This window comes from Falco punctatus, assembly GCF_963210335.1.
Source record: "Falco punctatus genome assembly, chromosome: 2".
NCBI classification, from domain to species: domain Eukaryota; kingdom Metazoa; phylum Chordata; class Aves; order Falconiformes; family Falconidae; genus Falco; species Falco punctatus.
Window position 1 is genome coordinate 90,079,690 of NC_137581.1, and position 18,075 is coordinate 90,097,764.

General features: G+C 41.7%; 1 protein-coding gene across 2 annotated transcripts in view; it reads right to left on the reverse strand.

Annotated features, from left to right (window-relative positions):
* The window catches only part of PHEX (phosphate regulating endopeptidase X-linked), a 134,623-nt gene extending 121,047 nt beyond the window's left edge, over positions 1 to 13,576 (reverse strand). For both annotated transcript variants that reach the window (XM_080377574.1, XM_080377573.1), the window contains exons 1-3: positions 7,654 to 13,576; positions 3,413 to 3,481; positions 747 to 908 (exon numbers count right to left, since the gene is read on the reverse strand). In XM_080377574.1, the coding sequence (XP_080233700.1) occupies positions 747 to 908; positions 3,413 to 3,481; positions 7,654 to 7,765 (343 nt within the window). In that variant the 5' untranslated portion in view covers positions 7,766 to 13,576. The remainder of the gene's footprint in view (positions 1 to 746; positions 909 to 3,412; positions 3,482 to 7,653) is intronic.
* Positions 13,577 to 18,075: the final 4,499 nt, after the last annotated feature.

Here is an 18,075-nt window from a genome sequence, read left to right on the forward strand (position 1 = left end):
CCCCAGTTGGTCTGCACAGCTTCCTGATGAGGTGGCCTTGCTGCAGAGTATAGCACAAAGTCAAGTCACACAAATTAAAATACCTCTCTTCCTACACATTTCCACCCTGGGGCTATTTTTCCCTCCAGACACACATTCTTCAGCAGCCTCCTGTTTCACTGATGATAGCTCAGGCACTTCTATGGCAGCTTGAATGGCAACGCGGAGGAAACACAACACCCCAACAACCCCCGTCTCCGGAAGCCTGAAAATTGCCTCCTGACAAAAGCTAGGTAGGTATACTGGAAAATATCACTCTGGTTTTGCCTTATTATATACTTTTCCCACTATTGGCCACTGTTAGCGGCAGAGTGCTGTCCTAGGCTGATGTTTGTCTGGATCTGGTACATTCTTAAACGTGTATGCTGTGCTCCTGCACCCTGGTCTACCTGTCTACTGCGAGAGGGAAAGAGTTCAAATCTCCTCACCTTTTCCTTTCATATAAGGAATATCCTTTCATCCCTCCATTCCTAACTGGTAGAATTTTCAGCAGCTGTACTCTTCCTCCCAAATTCTGTTATAATTCACTTACAGTGTTATTTCAATAAAAAAACAACAAAAACAAACTTAAAAGAGAATTTCAGGTTGGGCTGTTGAATATTATCCAAGGATCAGAAAGAAGGGCAGTCTTTATTCATTTCAAAACCAGCCAACTAACAAGCTACGGTGACGAGCCAACCAAACACTTTCAGAAATTACATACTTACCCTTTAGTTTGAGGTCCACATTGTGTCGCAGCCAAGGATAAACACCATAGTTTGACATGTCTTCAGGAATAGGGTGATTATATACCCAGCCGTCACATGCAAATCGATAAAAATTCTCACATGGGTCTACAGATTGATTTATCTTGCTTAGGATGCCAGCAGCTGTAAAAAAGATACCACATAGATTCTGTGGAACACTTTTTTGTAAATAGAGAATTAGACAAGGCCACAGTCCAGAAATGATGAGTAACATTTACCAGTATCTGCAGCGTGATGCTGACCTCACTTGCAAGCTAAGCCGTGATGTTCTAGGACAGATGTGCGCCCTGATCTCTGCCATTTTTTAAAGACCAGCAAGAATACCACCTAGTTTCTCTAGCATCTAACAGTACCTACACGAGAAGCAAAAAAGACAAAATGTCTCCAACGAATGTTCTTGAGTGCCACACAGCAAAGACCATTGAACCTAGCACTACAGGAATGTAAACCGCTGGAGCCAGACACTCCCACTGTTGCCATGATAGAATTAATTGCCTGAGGAATTTCGTAGCCATACATATCGAGCTGATTGTAATTTATATTCCAGAAATTATGCGCTGTTTACCTTTAGCTGAATAGCTGCACAAGAAAACAAATCAAGTTCTGACCTACCATTCAGTGGAAAAGATAAGTGTATTTTCATCTTCATTTTGTGACTGCACTCCTGCCAGTTGCTATTGCAGATGAGACTGGTAAAAGTGTGATCAATCTGACAAGCCAGAGACTTAAGAGCTTTTGAGTATCTAATCATAGAATCAGAGAATGGTTTGGGTTGAAAAGGATCTTTGTAGGCCACCTAGCCCAATCCCAATGAGCAGGGACATCTTCAACTAGACCAGGTTGCTCAGAGCCCCATGCAGCCTGGCCTTGAATGTTTCCAGGGACCGGGCATCTATCACCTCTCTGGGCAGCCTGCTCCGGTGTTTCACCAGCATTGTGGTAAAAAATTTCTGCCTTTTATCTAGTCTAAATCTACTCTCTTAGTTTAAAACCATTACCCCTTTCATGCATTATAGTGATTGTGGCATAAATCTACGTAGGTCGAGTAAAGCAGAATATGTGGATACTGGACATATTTTGGCTAAATGACCATGTGTTTGAGGCTTATCCAAATAACTAATTAAAAATCCTAGCAGGAAATCTGGTAACCTTTACAGACTTCATGGTACTATTTCTAGCATCTAGTAACTCTTATTCATCCACTTAGAGTAATTCTTCCTACAATATTTCTATGCCTCAGCTGTAATTCTCTCTCTCACATTAGAAACTCTCAAACTGACCACACTGAAGACATTTTGGTCCTTGGCAATTTTCTTTCTCTCCTGAAAAACTGTTCAGCAAGTCAGGGCTCAGGTCTTGAGACACTACGTAGTCACTACAGAGAGCACTCTGAGCTAAAACAGGCAGGTCGTGTGGGTGTCCAAGTCTGCCCTCGTGCAAAATCCCAACTTCTGCTGAGCTTACAAAAAAATCCATGTTACTTTTGTGTGCACGTGAGAAGAAGAAAGCCAATTCAGGTTCAAACACCTTAAATGACTCTTTTTTGTTGTTCTGAAGCTAAAGATGAAGGCCCCACACTTTTTATTTGGGGGTGGTGGGTGGGGTGAGGTTTAAGGGTGGTGGTATTCTGATTAGTCATCCCACTTTACTTAGATATTTGCACTCATTCAGCAATCAGCTCCGGAGGGTCGTGCCCAAGGCGGCCAAGAGCACTGTCAGCGCAGCACAGGGTGGAAGCGGAATGGCAAGAAACGGCCTTGTAATGCTGAAATCTGCAAATTTTTCATTTTATGGTGCCCCACAGAATTTGTCAGGATTTCAAACACAAGCCAAACACCTCACAGCATCAGCTCAATATGGTTCAGAATGGAAACAAACACTCTCATAAAGTTCACACAATGTCCACTTTGTTTCCAATAAAACAAATTTAAAAAATCAGCTCTAGGGGCAGCTTTCCAGAGGTGGTAACTATCGTTTGATCTTTGTTCTCTTTACACTTCATGATAAAACTCTCATTGATTTAGTGTAAGCAAAACTCTGTCAAAAATGATGAGTGTGAAATGGGTGTGTCTCAGGTCCTACCAAGCCTGGTCCCTTTAGCTGGCATTTAATACTAACAGATGTCCCAGCTCTGTAAGGGTTACCACATGTATCTCTGTGTGGGGAAAAGAGCCTGCCAATATGGATGTAGTTGCATATTTTGAGTCGTAGTCACCACACTACAATTGTGCAAATCTGTGCAAGATCTGGCCCTAAAGAACCTCTGTGATTAACAATTCACTTGCTGGTTTTCTGACTACTGGGCAGGAAACAACAAAATACACGTGAACGTCAAGTCACTCAATGTTTTGTTTCCTATTTAAAAAATAAATAAGCCCTATGGGAAACTGAGATAACGTGAGCAGGACAGAGTTAAAGCAATTTAAACCATTAATGTTAATTATAGAAAATAAACAGATCTGCAGCAGCTCAAACGGTGACTTTTTAAAAAGTTTAGGTCCCCTTCCCCCTCATTATTTATGAAACTGTCTGAATAAAATACATCATAGGAAAAATTTAAACAGTATAAATATCGCATTAACATACTATAATCATGATATAATAGAGAGGATAAAATTGTTGCTTACCAGCTTCAATGCATTCTGAGGTCAAACAGTACTGTTGCTTTGGATGAAACTTTATAAGACCTTGGCTAACTGCAAAATGGAAAAACATAATAAAATAATTCGTAATGAATTTTGACCAATGCAGCCAAACGTTGTGTACTTGATCGTTCAAATGTCTGTGCAAGCTCTGGCCCTAATGCATCTCTGAGTACATGGATTTAAAACAGTTAGAACATATATTAAGTAAATACTGCAGCTCACAACAAATAGTTTCCCCCTCCTGTGCCTTCTTTCTCCTTCCTCTGTCTTTGCTCATTGGCAGCACGGAGCTGCCTCTCAGTGTACGTTTGCACAGCACCTGGAGCAATGACACTTCAGGCTTACTCACTGTCAGCGAGTGCCACCACGATACTAACAATTACTCCTTGTTGTTATTATCTCCCAGAGGTGCACCTTTCACAGCTGGCAATGCAACACGGAGCTATCTAGCCACCTTCTGCAGGGTTTCCATGGCTGCTCCACAGCTGCAGGGCTCACACTGCCCTGCTGCACCTCCTCCTGCTGCCCAGCACCACCTGGCTTTCAGGGTCCCCTTATTCCAGCCTGGAATAAACCAGATAGCCATGGGCACAGGCATAGCTGTGGTTTATAAGGCACAGTCTGCCTGAACTGTCTCCCAAAAGCACAGTAATTGTATTTCTTCCAAAAAACCTTGCTGTCAAGAACTATGAAATTGTCAGTTAATTTTGTTCATCCTTTAAAAATGTGTATTACAGCTGCCACTGAAACTTAAGCATAGGAATTGCTAATTTCAGACACTGCTGCCAGGCAGCAAATACGCAGATAATTGATACTTGGGATGAGGATGGGAGAGTCCCAAGGGCTAGATGAAATAAGACTCAGTAGGTGTGCTCAGTAGACATGAAGCAATGCAGAAATGTCTCATTATATTCACTATTTTACTAACTCAGTCTATGGCAAAAATAAAATAAAAAACAAAACAACAACAAACAAACAAACCAAAAACCCAAACCCCAACAGTGGAATATATTAAGGTATCATAGCTTTACCAATGCTAACAGTTACAAAGCAGTTGCTCCTGTAGTTATATATTATTCAAAAGGGATAGGAAAATGTGAAATCGTATTTCAGCACAACAAAATTTTACTATAAAAAACACTAAAGCTAGAATTTAATATAAAGCTGTTTCACCTCTTCCAACCTCATATCTTTAATGGCAATTAGTGACAGATAGATTTCAATGAAATTTTCTTAGAAACTGAGAATGTAAAACTATTTCTGGAGAACTTTACCAAGGCTTGCATTGAGTCAGTGAAACACACCACCTCAACAACCTTTGGAAATTAGCTAATAAATACACGAGATTTTGAGGCATACAAAGATTGTCATTGCAATATTGATGAACAGTAGAAAATAGAGAAGTAGAGGTCTCCAGAATAAATTCTGAACCACATGAAATACAAGTAAGTGCCTATTAGTTAAGTGTTGTACTCCTCCTGAATCAACTTTTCCCCGCTTTAAACTTAGCCTTTTAGAACCTGTCCAGGTTTTGAAAGGTTGCTAGACTTTTTTTCTTAACAAAGCAGAGAAAGGAGAGGAAATCCCAGATGCTATTGAATTCTTTTGCACTTGATGGAAAATGAGGGAGAACAAAAAAGAATCTGAAATAGCCCTTTCAGTAAAGAATCTGAAGTAGCCCTTGCAGTTTTCATACTCATAAATAAAAGCAAAATAGAATTTCAGCTGGCTTTGTTCCATTTACAACTTCATCATTAGAGCAAATGAAAAAATTCTTTGGCAGTAATGTTTGCTTTTTAATTAACAGCTACATTTGATTGAAAAACTTTGGTTGGTTTTGTTCCCTTGCCTTTTTGGTTTGTTTGTTGTTTTTTTTTTTTTTCTGTTGTTAAGAGAACTATTCAGTACATTATCGCCTGCAGTTGTGGTTATGACGTCCAGTGTCCTGGCTTCTTCCCTTATAAGCCTGCTTCCAGATTCTTAGGCAAATATACACTGTAATTAAGTCCCTTCAAAAAATCTGAAAGGGGAAAAGGCATAAAACATGAAGGTGCAAATAATGTGGATGTTCCTATAACCTGAGAGGTCCAAAGGGCTATCAAGTCAGGACGAGAGGCTACCAAACTGGGGTTCAAAGGAAGCCCAAGGGAACTGGAGAGGAATCTGCTTCCTTTTGCTCTGGCCCCAGCTCCCAAGAAGGAGGTGGCCCCTGTCCTGCCAGAGTCCACAGCACTCTCTGGAGTTCCGAAGGCCGCGGATGTTTGCCGTGCGATGCCAAGGGACTCCCCTAGTAGCTCTCTGCTGGAGTCATGGTATCGCTACAGCTGGTACGAGCAAGTAACAGTAAATAAAAATATGTGATTCTCCCAGATTCCTCTTAGAGTTGCAGGAAGACTGAGAAGAAAGAAGAAAAGCAGGAGGGGGCTATGTTTCACTCCTCAGGCTGGAAAATTGAAGGGAAATTGTTTCAGGTCTACCAGAAACAGCAATTTTTGCAGATTGAAGAAAAGTCACCTTGAGGTGCCTGAAATATTTCACATGACCAGAAATACTGGTCGTCTTTTCTGCAATTTAACAAAACTAAGGAAGAGTTAAACTCAAATGTACAAACAACACAGAGTGTCACAATGGAATATGGAAACATTGCATTGAGAGAATGTTAAACCAAAACAATTTAACTTTTTTCCTTTATTCTTTTATTTGGAGACCTCAGACGATTTCCAAACAAATAATAAAAACATTTTGGTTGACCCAAGACCAGCATTTTTATTTTCTTAGCAGTTATGCCAATGCAAATTTTGACACTGAATCCCTGGCTACGGAATAGGCCTCAGCACACTTAGGAAACTATCTCTAAGAATTAATATATTTGCTTGAATTTTCACGTCTGGTCTATGCATACTTTTACCTCTGACAAGCTACGCTGGTAAATATCTCTTGCTTTTTACAAGGAATAAATGAAATAGTGCTAAAAAGAAGAAATAAAGTCTCTTCATTACTCCTTGGTGTTTGCTATTGTATTCTTCAACTGAAAACATTATTTTTCATCTAGAAAAAATATTTTGGACTAACAAGTTGAAGACTGAATCCTACTCACATTTATAAAGAGTTTCGCTGAATTGAGAGGGATTACTCACATACACAAATGTTACTTGCCTGCACATGTTTGCAGAATTTGGTCTAGAGCAGAGAACCACTGAGTGCAAGCCTGGTGCTTTAAATATTCTACAGAAAACCTGGCATAATTGCCTCTGTTGTGATATAAATGAAGCAGACTTTTCAAACAAGATCAAAAGATCATAAAGGATCAGAGGGAAGCAAAAGGTACACTTAAAGGCTAAGTTCCCTCCGGTCCAGGGAAATCTGTCTCGGTCTAAAGAAATGAAAAGTTGTGCTGAATTATTCCAAAAGAGGGTCTGTCTCTGCAGGTTCCTAGAGGACACAACGCTGCTTTCTCTTCTCTGCTTGGTGGTCCTGGGTACAGGACACATCATTTCGTAGGTGTAGGCATATGCTTCCACGTGATAGTCCAACAAAACTGGTCTACAGATGATTCCAAATCCCAGAGAGGAAAAATTAATTCCTTCCCTGTTGTGTCCAGTTACAGCTTATAAATCTGATCACAACCTTTTAATTTCATCCCAGATGCACCCTTCATGATTTTTGCAAAGACAACTTTGCAATTCATCGCAGAAGAAGAGAAAGATCTAAAAAATGTGCAAACATATGCATTATTCAAGCCTTCTGCAGGAATTTTAGTCAAGCCCTAAATGAAAACCAAATGAAGGAAACCCCAAAAGTTTCCATAAAACGTGTGCGCTACAGATTCATTTTCAGGAAACAGAGACTGTTAGTCCACGTCGGTCACATTATGTGAGTTTCTAATCAGCATTACTGATACATGGTATCTCACCCATCACTCCCCGTTCTGCCAAAGCACCCAATCCTGGCTAGAACACATTCCACTGAGTATGCAAATTTAAATTCAGCATTCAAAAACTTATGTGAGCTCACACTGCATCTTCCAGCTCTAGTGTTCCCACAACAAATCCCTTTCCTGATGCACTTGCATTTCAAGATAAAGATAAAACGGGCGGGGGGGGGGGGGGGGGGGAGAAAAGATCGAGATTTTCACCAATACAAGCTGTGCAGCACAAACATTGGCACCAAGCAGACAGGCTGGGGAGGGTAGCGTTCAGGTTAGCCTCGACCTTTTCACTTACCCAGGAAAAGCATGGTGCCAAGCACAACGGTGCCACTCACAAAGATACCGAGGGCGATCCATGTGGCTTTGCTGGCTTTTCTCTTGGCCTCGGGTCCCGTCTCTCCTTCCATCAGGACAGCTGGGGACGTGCTCGCTCTCGCAGAAGCCCAGTTTTCCTCTGCTGCTGTGGTATCAGTATTTCAGCTGTTCACAGAGTGCATCCATAGGCTCTCCTCCTCCTCTCTCCTACTTATAACTCCAGGTTTCTGTTGTGAACCATTTCCTAGGCACTTCCTGCTCTCTCCCTTGCAAAGGAAAATCACATGTAAGTAATAGCTGTCTCCTACGTTTTCCTCTGACCAGGAGGAGGAAAGGCAAGCAGTGACCACTGCATGTACAGCCCTTGCTGCCTCCAGAGCCTCTATGAGCCAATTGCTCAGCAGTCCCCCTTATCAGGGGTTCCGAACACAAGGATTTCACAACGTTGCTGAACAGATGTTTTAGCTATTCAAACGTATAGCTGTAAACCCTTTACAATCAAAGCAGGATTGCTGACAACTTTTACAAACATGAGACTGATGGAAGGTTTTCTTTTTTTCTCCTTGTGCTTATTTAAAAAGACTAATTATCTGCTGACTAGTTTCCTCGTCTTAAACCATTCCTGCTGCATCACTTGGCTTCACCAGAAGAGATACCGACTCAGTGGACAAATCCCTTTTTAAAGCTTCCTAAAAGCTCTTAGAATATCATGTAGCATTTTATTTTGGGAATTTGGTATGTGACACTGCATGCCAAAAATCACAGTCATCCAGCACAAAGCAATAATCAACACAACCTACAGAATAGTGCTGCTTTAAAAGCTAGATTATTTTTTTTCCAGGCAAGATATTTTAGTCCTTGCTGAGACACAAGGAATTCTAGGAGATGATCCTATGCTTCCAAGTCAAGTACTACTGTGAGCTTAGTGGAAAGTATCTACTCGGCACTTCACGTTGGTGGGGAATAAAAATAAAATAAAATAAAAAGCCTTATTCACATGGATTTCTCAGTTTCTGGCTTAGGCTTGATAATCCGCTCTCCAAGTAGCAAGGTTTCCCCATTCATCAAGTAACAAAATTAATCATTTCAAGGTGAATTTTCTGAGCTAACTATGGCATTCAGCCCTCCGAGGAGCTCTCGCTTCTCCAGAGCTGGACTCTCATGCAAAACACAAGGATGCAGGGAGAGACAGCACCATGCTCATGCTCCCAACAACAGATTATATGTCTGAGTCACTTCTATGTGGATTTATGATTTCTTATCTCAAGCCCCCACCCATCCTGATAAAAAACTGCAAGTGGAGACAAGAAAGGCATATGTCACAAGGTGTGCATGACAGCAAAGGTATTAGTTTGGAGACTGAATGTTTTTTCACTGTGAACACGTGCACACAAGTTGTGCTGCATGCCAGATGGGCATAAAGGGGAAACCCACTCCATGCAGAAGAAGACAGAGTATGAAAGTCCTGAAACCCTCACTCCTCGCCCCTCTCTACAGCCTGGCTGGGGTCCTGCAAAAAAAATGCTCTCATTTCTTACTCCTGTCCCTCTTTGCCAGCAAACTCCAGGAGGGCATTCTCATGGCTCCTTGGCACAGAACAGGAAAAGAAAGCATTTGTTTCTTTTTACCTGCCTACTTGTCCCACATTTAACCCATTATTTTTGACATCCATCAGCTGAGGAAGAAGAGGGACATGACGCCACGGAACCAGGATCACACACCTCCCAGTACCAGAGTTCCCATTCATGCATGAATGACTCCATGGGTGTGAGCAGATCCCTGGTTATAAACAATCTCCAACACAAGTCTCTTACCAGCATTTAAGAAGGTATTTAAGTGACATCGGTGCTATTGAGTCTTCATATTAGAAATTACTAGGAGCCTCAAAGGGCCTGCCAAAAGGGCAGAGTGTTGACACAGAAAATGCATGGACGTGCTGTGATCTCAACACTTACATGATCAGAACACTGAGTAAATCTCAAAAGGACCTTTTGACAAGCATTTGCTATTGCTTGCCTAATGGTTTTCCTTCTGTGTCAGTATTGAACCACTGACAGTAAAAATGCTGAACAGTTATTTCTGAATATTACGAATTAGGAGCCATCCAAGGAGGAGTTAAAAAAAAAACAACCCATCATCATCATCATAACCATAATAAAAGGAGAGCCGGCATGTTAGTGAGCCTTTTTAATAATACACCTATGCATACTGTCCATCAGCTTTATATCCCCCCAACCAACATGAAATGGTCACATCCCTACTCAAACTCCCACATACTTCATAACTTTAAATTTTTACTCCCTAGAGAAATACTAGCATGTACTGAATATCATGCTCTATCAGTGTTTCACTAACAGCATTTTGCTTTCAAGGTATGATCTCTTTCTAGGACAACATGAGTCCAGAAACCAAGAACAGCTTTCAACAGTGCAAAGCAGCAAGCAGTTATTTCCCTCAGGAAAACTGTGGGGGCAAGAGGGAAAAGGGAGATAGGGAAGCAGGTAAGAGGGAGAAGCTGGACAATTCAGTCTCCTCCCAAACAGCCAGAGAAGATGAGGGCTATGGGAATGTGGAGATATCCCAACAAGAGCCAGCAAGCTCCAGCTACAGGACACCTCTGCAGAGCCAGCCCCAAGCAGCACATGATCCTTCTGGCAAGAAAATCACGAATTAGCTGCCAGCAACAGAATGACCTCTTAAGTTTAAGTGTGCGGGCTTATTTACAGTGTGACATAGTGTAAGTGCCCTTCCCTCTTCCTATAGAGGCTGGCTGTAGCCAGTAACTCAGCTTGGTTTCTCTAGTATGTACAGAAGTATGAAATCAGGGCTAACACAAACAGCTGCAGAGGTCCATTTCTGACAGTGTTTGAAACGGTGCAAGCAGTAGATGTGAATCATCTTCCGACACTGCTGATCAGTAACAGAAGTTTGTAGACTCTGATATGTGTTTCTGATGAGTATGCTAGGATCTCGTTGCCTTGTTCATCATAACTCCAGCAGCTGTTTGGCAGGTACACAATATACATGGCCATGCTTACTGCTGGAACTGCTAACAGCACTCCTGGCTATTATAGCTCAATAAGGCACTTAACGAGGCTGTGAAAAGACCCTGTTAAACATTCATAAAGCACTGAATAGACATTGGGGGAAAAAAAGTAATAATTAAATGCACCATGCTCTAAATCACTCTTCATTTGCTCAGAATTGCCTCTGACCAAGATCCCACTCAATGGGATCGCTCTGGCATTTACAGCAATGCTGGGACAACACACAAATGTTTCTTGCAAACCCTCTTGGAACACGCTCTAGGCTGAACCCCAGCAAAAGTGTCCCAGCTTCTAACAAGTCTGTCACAGCAAGAGTGTCCCAGCTTCTTGAAAAAGTCTGTCTAGCTACGTAATTGTGTGTGCATGCACGTGAGTGTACACTCGCAAATACAAGCACGTGTGTGTTACCTTGCTCCCTCACAAGCAGACACAATTCTCACTTCCATCCATTATGCCAGTCAGAGCTAAAATCAATAGCACTGTGTCAACTTCTCCCAACATAGCGTGGTTCAAGGAAGTTCCTGTTTCTTGAGGTTTGATTATTCAATAGACACACAACCACCCACATTTTGCCTAGTTTTCACTGGCAACAGTCAAAGCCAGGGTTACACAGGTGTTGCTGAATGTCTGGAACAACAAAACAGCCTGAGGTCAGCACACATTCAGCCCAAGCTTGTTGAAAGACCTGCTTGCAATGAGTCTGAGCACTGTAAAATGTTACTTGTCTTTCTTGCATTTAGGTAACCTCAAAATGTATTAAAACAATTACTGACACTTTCAATACGTACAGAAAAAAAGAGTTTAAAGTGTAAAAATGAAAATAACACATGTAAAACATATAAGGTTACACCAATACATTAGTTACAGAAGACATTTCCACAGAAGACACTGTCCTCATCGTGCACGTTAAAGACTTGCCCTATCTGTGAGGCAACTGACAGGTTACCTTAGAGGAATTAGGTAAAAGCTTGACAGAAGCAGTTCACAATCAAAGATTCACAGCTTTGATGATGTCCTATCAAGCATTTTTAGTTCGTGGCAAAAGTAAGAATATAGCTGCTACCATACTGTTGGAGGCAGAGCCACCAGGAACAGTTTGAGTGGCTTCAGCAGGAAAGCAGAGCTATATGCTGGCTTCATTGAAAGATTAATTAGCACATGCCAGAGTAAAGGCTGTATTCCATTTCATTTCAAGTGTTCCACTATGGGGCCTTGAACCGTTTTTTCAAACTATGCAGCCGTTGTAGCCAGAACTGGCCACCTGGGCTTTCTGTACACACAATGTGTTTGAGACAAACCCAACACGCTGCATTTGAAGACAGCTTGGCCATTTGTTCTCAGATCTCCAAGTCTTACAAATGACACTGTCTTGGCTAACAAACCCCACCCCCGCCCTAACCCAAAAGTTCCATACTACAGCCAACAGCGACCGTACTCTGGCACAAATTCACGTCCTTTATTCATGTGACAGATACAGCTGGAAATAAGTAACTCCATTGTTTTCCCCTGGTACAGCCACATCACAGAAGGTCTCAGTGCAGCTGTGAGAATGTGGGTCATTAATTAAGAGCCAATACAGAGCCAACAGGCCTTGCAGAGCTCTGAACATTGCTGGTGGCAAGTTTTTCCAGTAAATACAACCGCAGCTTTGGAAAGACCACCCTGCAAACCAGAAAACATTGTCCTCCAACACTTAATTCCCCAAATCAATAATTTTTAATTCCAAGTAGGCTAAGCTATTCTCATTACTCCAAGAAAAACTTGTCCTTGCTGCAGGAAACATTGCATTCTATGACCAAAAGGTGCTTGTATCTAACCCAAACAGCAACTCACTATGAAAGCCAACATCTGGGATGATTAAAGTTAAACCGCTCAAGTTTGCAAGCTTTTGTAGAGCTGCTTTTGAAAAAGTACTTTAGTGAAACAATGCATATGTTCCTGAGCAGAAAGAACTGTTTTAGGCCTTCTAGCAATTTTTCTTCAAGAAGCAGATTAAATTATAGCCAAACAAAACACCATTTCTCCTAAAGACACATTCACACTGTAACAAGAGTGTGTTTACATGTAGCCATTACATGTGCATACGCCTCGTCTGTCACCCCACTGTATAAATTTAAATCTGGAGTCTGTGTCCAGTGTACATGCTAACATAGACTGCAGAAAGACATGTTAGTTGTGGATTAAGAAATATATAAAATACTCTGGAGCATCTGAGAGCAAATTTTTTTGGCTTTTTTCATATGGTCTGACTATGAACATAAGCTGAAAAGGCACTGAAAAAGACACTGCTGGACAAGGTGGCATTTCCAATGGCCACAGCAGTAGCTGCAGGGATGTAGACAGGACGCAGCAATCTGCTGTTTCTTTAAAATATTGCATCAGGGCTGTCAGAGTTTTACCCACTTACTTTGCTCTGTCCAGATGTTCGCTCACAGCTGCCAAAGACTATTTACTTGAACAGTGGAAGCAAGGAAGCTTGCTTTTCAGTAAGTTTGTGCCTCATGGATGAATTTTCAGGTGTGTAATGAGACCCATATTCACCATTTGAAATCAAAAGAGGAGGAGAACCACCAGACCCACACGTGGCTGCTGCCAGTATCTATCAAGCAGATCCCCCTGCTGTGCCCTCCTGCCCCTCAGAGAAGCACGTGACTCCTTCTGCAAAAACAATGGCTCCTGCCTACTCTCACGCTTAGGTCTCCAGCAGCACAGGACTATCTTCAGAAGCCACAGAGCTCAGAGACAGCTGAAGCCAGGAGCAGAGCAATTGCTCCACAAAGGCACCACTGAACAGGTAACTGGGGGCACCCTGTCACTGTGAGAGGGTATCTACTCACTTGCTTGTGCTAACTTTTGCAGAAACTCCACCAAGCGCTTCATTACCCAAGAGAGTAGAGCTCAGCAGTCCCATAATGTACCAGTACTGGTAAAAGCTCTTCTTGCATGAGGGCCATTGGGTCACATCCCTCTTGCACGACAAATTCTCCTGTGCCAACTAAAGCCTATACACACACGGAAGCTTTTGTAGGAGACACAACAGACCTTTCCACTCAGGCAAAAATTTGCCAGGATTTAATGTATTTGAGCCCAAATCCCCTCTGTCAAATTTGGTTGAAGCTGGCTGACAAGGTCCAGCGTTACTGAGCAAGGCTGGGAAGGAGGGAAGGGGGGACAGAGGAAGTGAAAGCACAACTGCATAACCTCTGTTTTCAGAGGAAAACAGGCTGGCCAAAACAACAACAACAAAAAATATCAAAAAAGCCCAACCCTGCTCTTCCAAGTTATTGCTACAACCAACTCAGGATCTTCCTGAAGTTAAGGTTTATTTTAATGCATTTTACTAAGGTGGATTCTTTTTCTTCTCCCTCTTCTCAAAATGAGATTACAATTAACTGTGCACATGGCTAAAAGCCAGAAGAATCCCACATTAAATATAATGTCCTAAATAAAACACCCCATGACAACACGAGATTTTGTGTCTCTTGTTCAGTGGAGGTATCTCTAGCAATTCTCCGTTCTTGTCCCAGTCTTGGTGCTACTCCAGCCATTGTGCCCGTGTGTAATAACGACGTGCAGCAGCCCCTCAGGAGGGTTTACATGCGTTTGGTCATCACGTTCTCGAGAAAGGGGAGGCCAGAGGCAGCTCGGGTTGAAACCACAGTACAAGGCTCCATGGGACAGGATCATCAAGACCAAACACTTGCTTTCCTGAGGTCACAGAAATCCTCAAGAACCCAACAGTTAGGCACTAAATATATTTACAGGCCAAATTGTTATGTCTGACAGCCCTTCCCTGAAGTTTCCAACATCTCTATTTAAAATAAAGCTCTGTTGTTCCCCGCGCCCCCCCCCCCCCCCCATCAACACAAGGCTATAAAACATACACAGATTTGTCACTGCCTTAAGTTTTTATGGATTTATAACCAAACCTGATTAAAAACAAAATAAAACTTTGAATAAAATCTGTGTACACTCATGTGGACTATTTGCTGTACTTGCATGTATTTCTCAAAGTCAGCACTTCAGATTCTCACTAAATTTGAAATGAAGAGCGTACTAGCTTCAAGCTTATCACAGTGCTTGGGTAGAGGATTTATCTAGGACCACAGATAGACATGTAGGGATTTTCTTCTTTTGTGGCTTATCTGCATACACTGGAGTAGGAAAGTAGGTGTTCCGGATTACTTGGTTTCAATTTCTAGTATCTCAAAAAAAATTTTGCATGAGGAAAGCACATATCTGAAAGGGGCTTAAGCAAAAATGTCATACATTGTTTCTGCTCTGAGCAAATAATTTGCCTCTGTAAAAGGCAAAAATAGAAGAGAAAGATAGCAGAAAAGTTAAAATAGCATTAGAAAAGGTGGCTGCAGCTTGTAAGGGGATCCAAAGACTCAGGGATGGTACACGGCAGAAGACACCCACAACTCTGTGTTGAGCCATCACAGGCCAAAAGAAGAATAAATGGAATAATGAAAATTTGAAGGGAAGCTCTGCTAAGGAAAGGTGCGAGTCTGCAGCTGCTGAAAGGCTGCAGGATAAAACAGTCAGTGGCAATACACTGTCACCATGGAAGGCAAAATGAGCATCAGAATAAGGATTTCAGTACTGAGCTTTGTGTCAAATGCACCCCAACTACTTATTAGGTATCAAAAGCTGGATCATTATGTGGTATTGCTCCCTGATAAATTTCACTAGAACCTGAGAACAAGTAGCTGGACTAGGGACCCTCTGATGAAAGTTCCTCAGTATGGCTCTAACTAGCTACTTTTAGAAATTTAAATAACTGTGCAAAGAAACTAGCGATACTGTTAGTAAAGTTAATAACGATGACAAAAATAGTCATGATCAAGCATGCTTACAGGGAAAGAAAATTATGTTGACCAAAGCTGAATCTTTTGCTAAAGCTTGCAGAAAGGATCAAACTCTTCTGAAAATTTTCCTTGGCTTCTTCAATATGCACTTCTCAAGCAAATGACAGAATCTTAGTCCATTAAAAGATGCTGATGAATTCACAGATCTTCAACAATTTGATGCTATTTCTGCTCATAGTTCTTTGAAATTACTGAAAACATGATCAGACTCTTCCTTGGTTGAACTGGTTGACTGAAATCGGAGACTCATTACCCAATTCTCCAATACTCAAGTCAAACATGAAGATTGTGCTTTTAATAAAAAGTGGTAGTGATGATAAGTATCTTGCAATTTGGACTAGCATAGAAATAGGATTGGCCACAACATACTCTTAGGATTTGCTTTACCTAGGCAAAACTTACAGCCAGACAGTAAGTTTCCAAAATGAACTAGGAGTATCATGACCTTTGAAGCAGTAATTCATGGGAAAAAATAAGAGCCTGTAGGGGCGTATGCTGTGCCTCCCCAACCCAGAGAGAAAACACTCACAGCCATACTACATCTGGACTAAGACACCAGAGAGAATTTCCTACTGGCTTCCCAAACGCGACTTGATTCTGCACCTGGGCACAACCCGCACCCACGCTGAGGGCAGCTGGGAACAGACCACCACCAATACAAGTCCTTAATGAGAACTGCAGCGTGTTAGGGGCAACAGAGAGATCAGGATCCCAGGATGTGGTCATGTACCCCAGGCTATTAACTATTTTAAGTGAAAGACCTCCATCGCCTTGCAGGCCTTTCTCACACCTCCTAAGGCCTAAGCCCCACTCCTCTTCAACAGGCACTTCCTGACTTCATCTGGTACCAGACCTTACTCCAAAAAAGCAGTCTGAGAAAAAGCAGTGCCAGTTCCAGCTTTCCATCAAGCTACTAACCTTTTCTAGAGTTAATTCATTCCCTTTGCAGGCACTTCTCACGCCTTTCAGAGCACCAGAACATGTTATCAAGAATAATGCAAACGCAGCTCATTTCATTCTGGGTCAATTGGATAAAATGCACAGTCCTGTCCAAGATTTCACACTGCGATGCCATGACTGCACTTTCTTAAGTCATTGCAGCCTTTGCCTTCGGAAAACATGTTCTTAAGAGGCATCACATGTTTTCAACTTCATTTCATAAAATCATTTGTGGCTTGCTGTTTTTATTTTAAGCATCCACTTTTCTTCACTATATCTGGGGATAAGAACAACTATAGAGCACTATTTTAAGTTACATAAAATATTGCATGAAATGCATCCACTATTGCATGAATCTGGAAGCCCTGTAAAACATTGAAAGGTACCAAAATGCATTTTGATTAGCATGACATAAAATGTACTTTAGTGTGTCTCTAGTTCAGGTGTATTTGAGAATCATTTGTTCGTAACTGAATGCTCAATAATAGCCAAATTTCTGCTACTCACTGAAAAACGATTCACCCGCTGCCACCAGGCAGCCAAGCAGGTCCTGAGAAGCCAGGTCACAAGCATGATCCAGGCCTAGCCCATGTTCTCCTGCTCTCCCAAATAACACACGTTCAGTACAGGGAAGCACTTCTACTAGATGAAGGAGAGCACTCTGGAGTGCTTCACCATGGCCCACACAGCTTCCTTCCACCTGTAGGTCAACGAGCAGCTGCTTACCTTTGTAATAACATGATAGTACTCCTTCTGCACATGGATCTAAACCCACATTGCCAGTTTTGCTTGTAGTGAAAATAATGAAATAATGGGTCTTGCATTTTTTCTTTTATAAAGAACATAGCAAAGCAGATCGTTGGCCAAGAAGTTCATGTTGCGCAAAATGGGTGCTGTCCACATATTCTTTAAAACAAACCCCTTGTGAGAAAATGCATCTAAAACTTGCGTGGCATTATCATCATAGTTTTTAACCTAACCTCAGAAAACAGAATACGATCTGCCCATTTACTTGAAATGAACTGGGAGAGTTAAATTACTAACATAAACAAAACTTTATTTAGGAGTTTTGAAGGTATGAATAGCAACAAGTAATTGAAAAACAACACATACACACACAAAGCTACATGTAGAGTATCAACACAGATACAGCTCTTCATTTCCATCAGATCAGAGAGGCATGTGGTTTCTGCTGGGTCACCTTTTAGCTGCTCCCAAAAATTCAAACTGAAACTTCTGGATGACTGAAATCATAGTATCATAGACTATCTCAACTTGGAAGTGACCCACAAATGACTCACTAGATGGGACTAGAAAAACAATAAAAACCCCAAGGAGTAACTCCCTTAATTCCTCCCTGTCATGGTTTAACCCCAGCCAGTAGCTAAGTACTGCGCAGCCACTTGCTCATTCCCCCTGCCCTGGAGGGATGGGGAAAAGAATAGGGAAGGATTGGAAAACTTAAGGGTTGAGATAAGAGCAATTCAATAATTGGAATAAAAACAACAACAACAACAACAATAATAATAATAATAATGATGATGA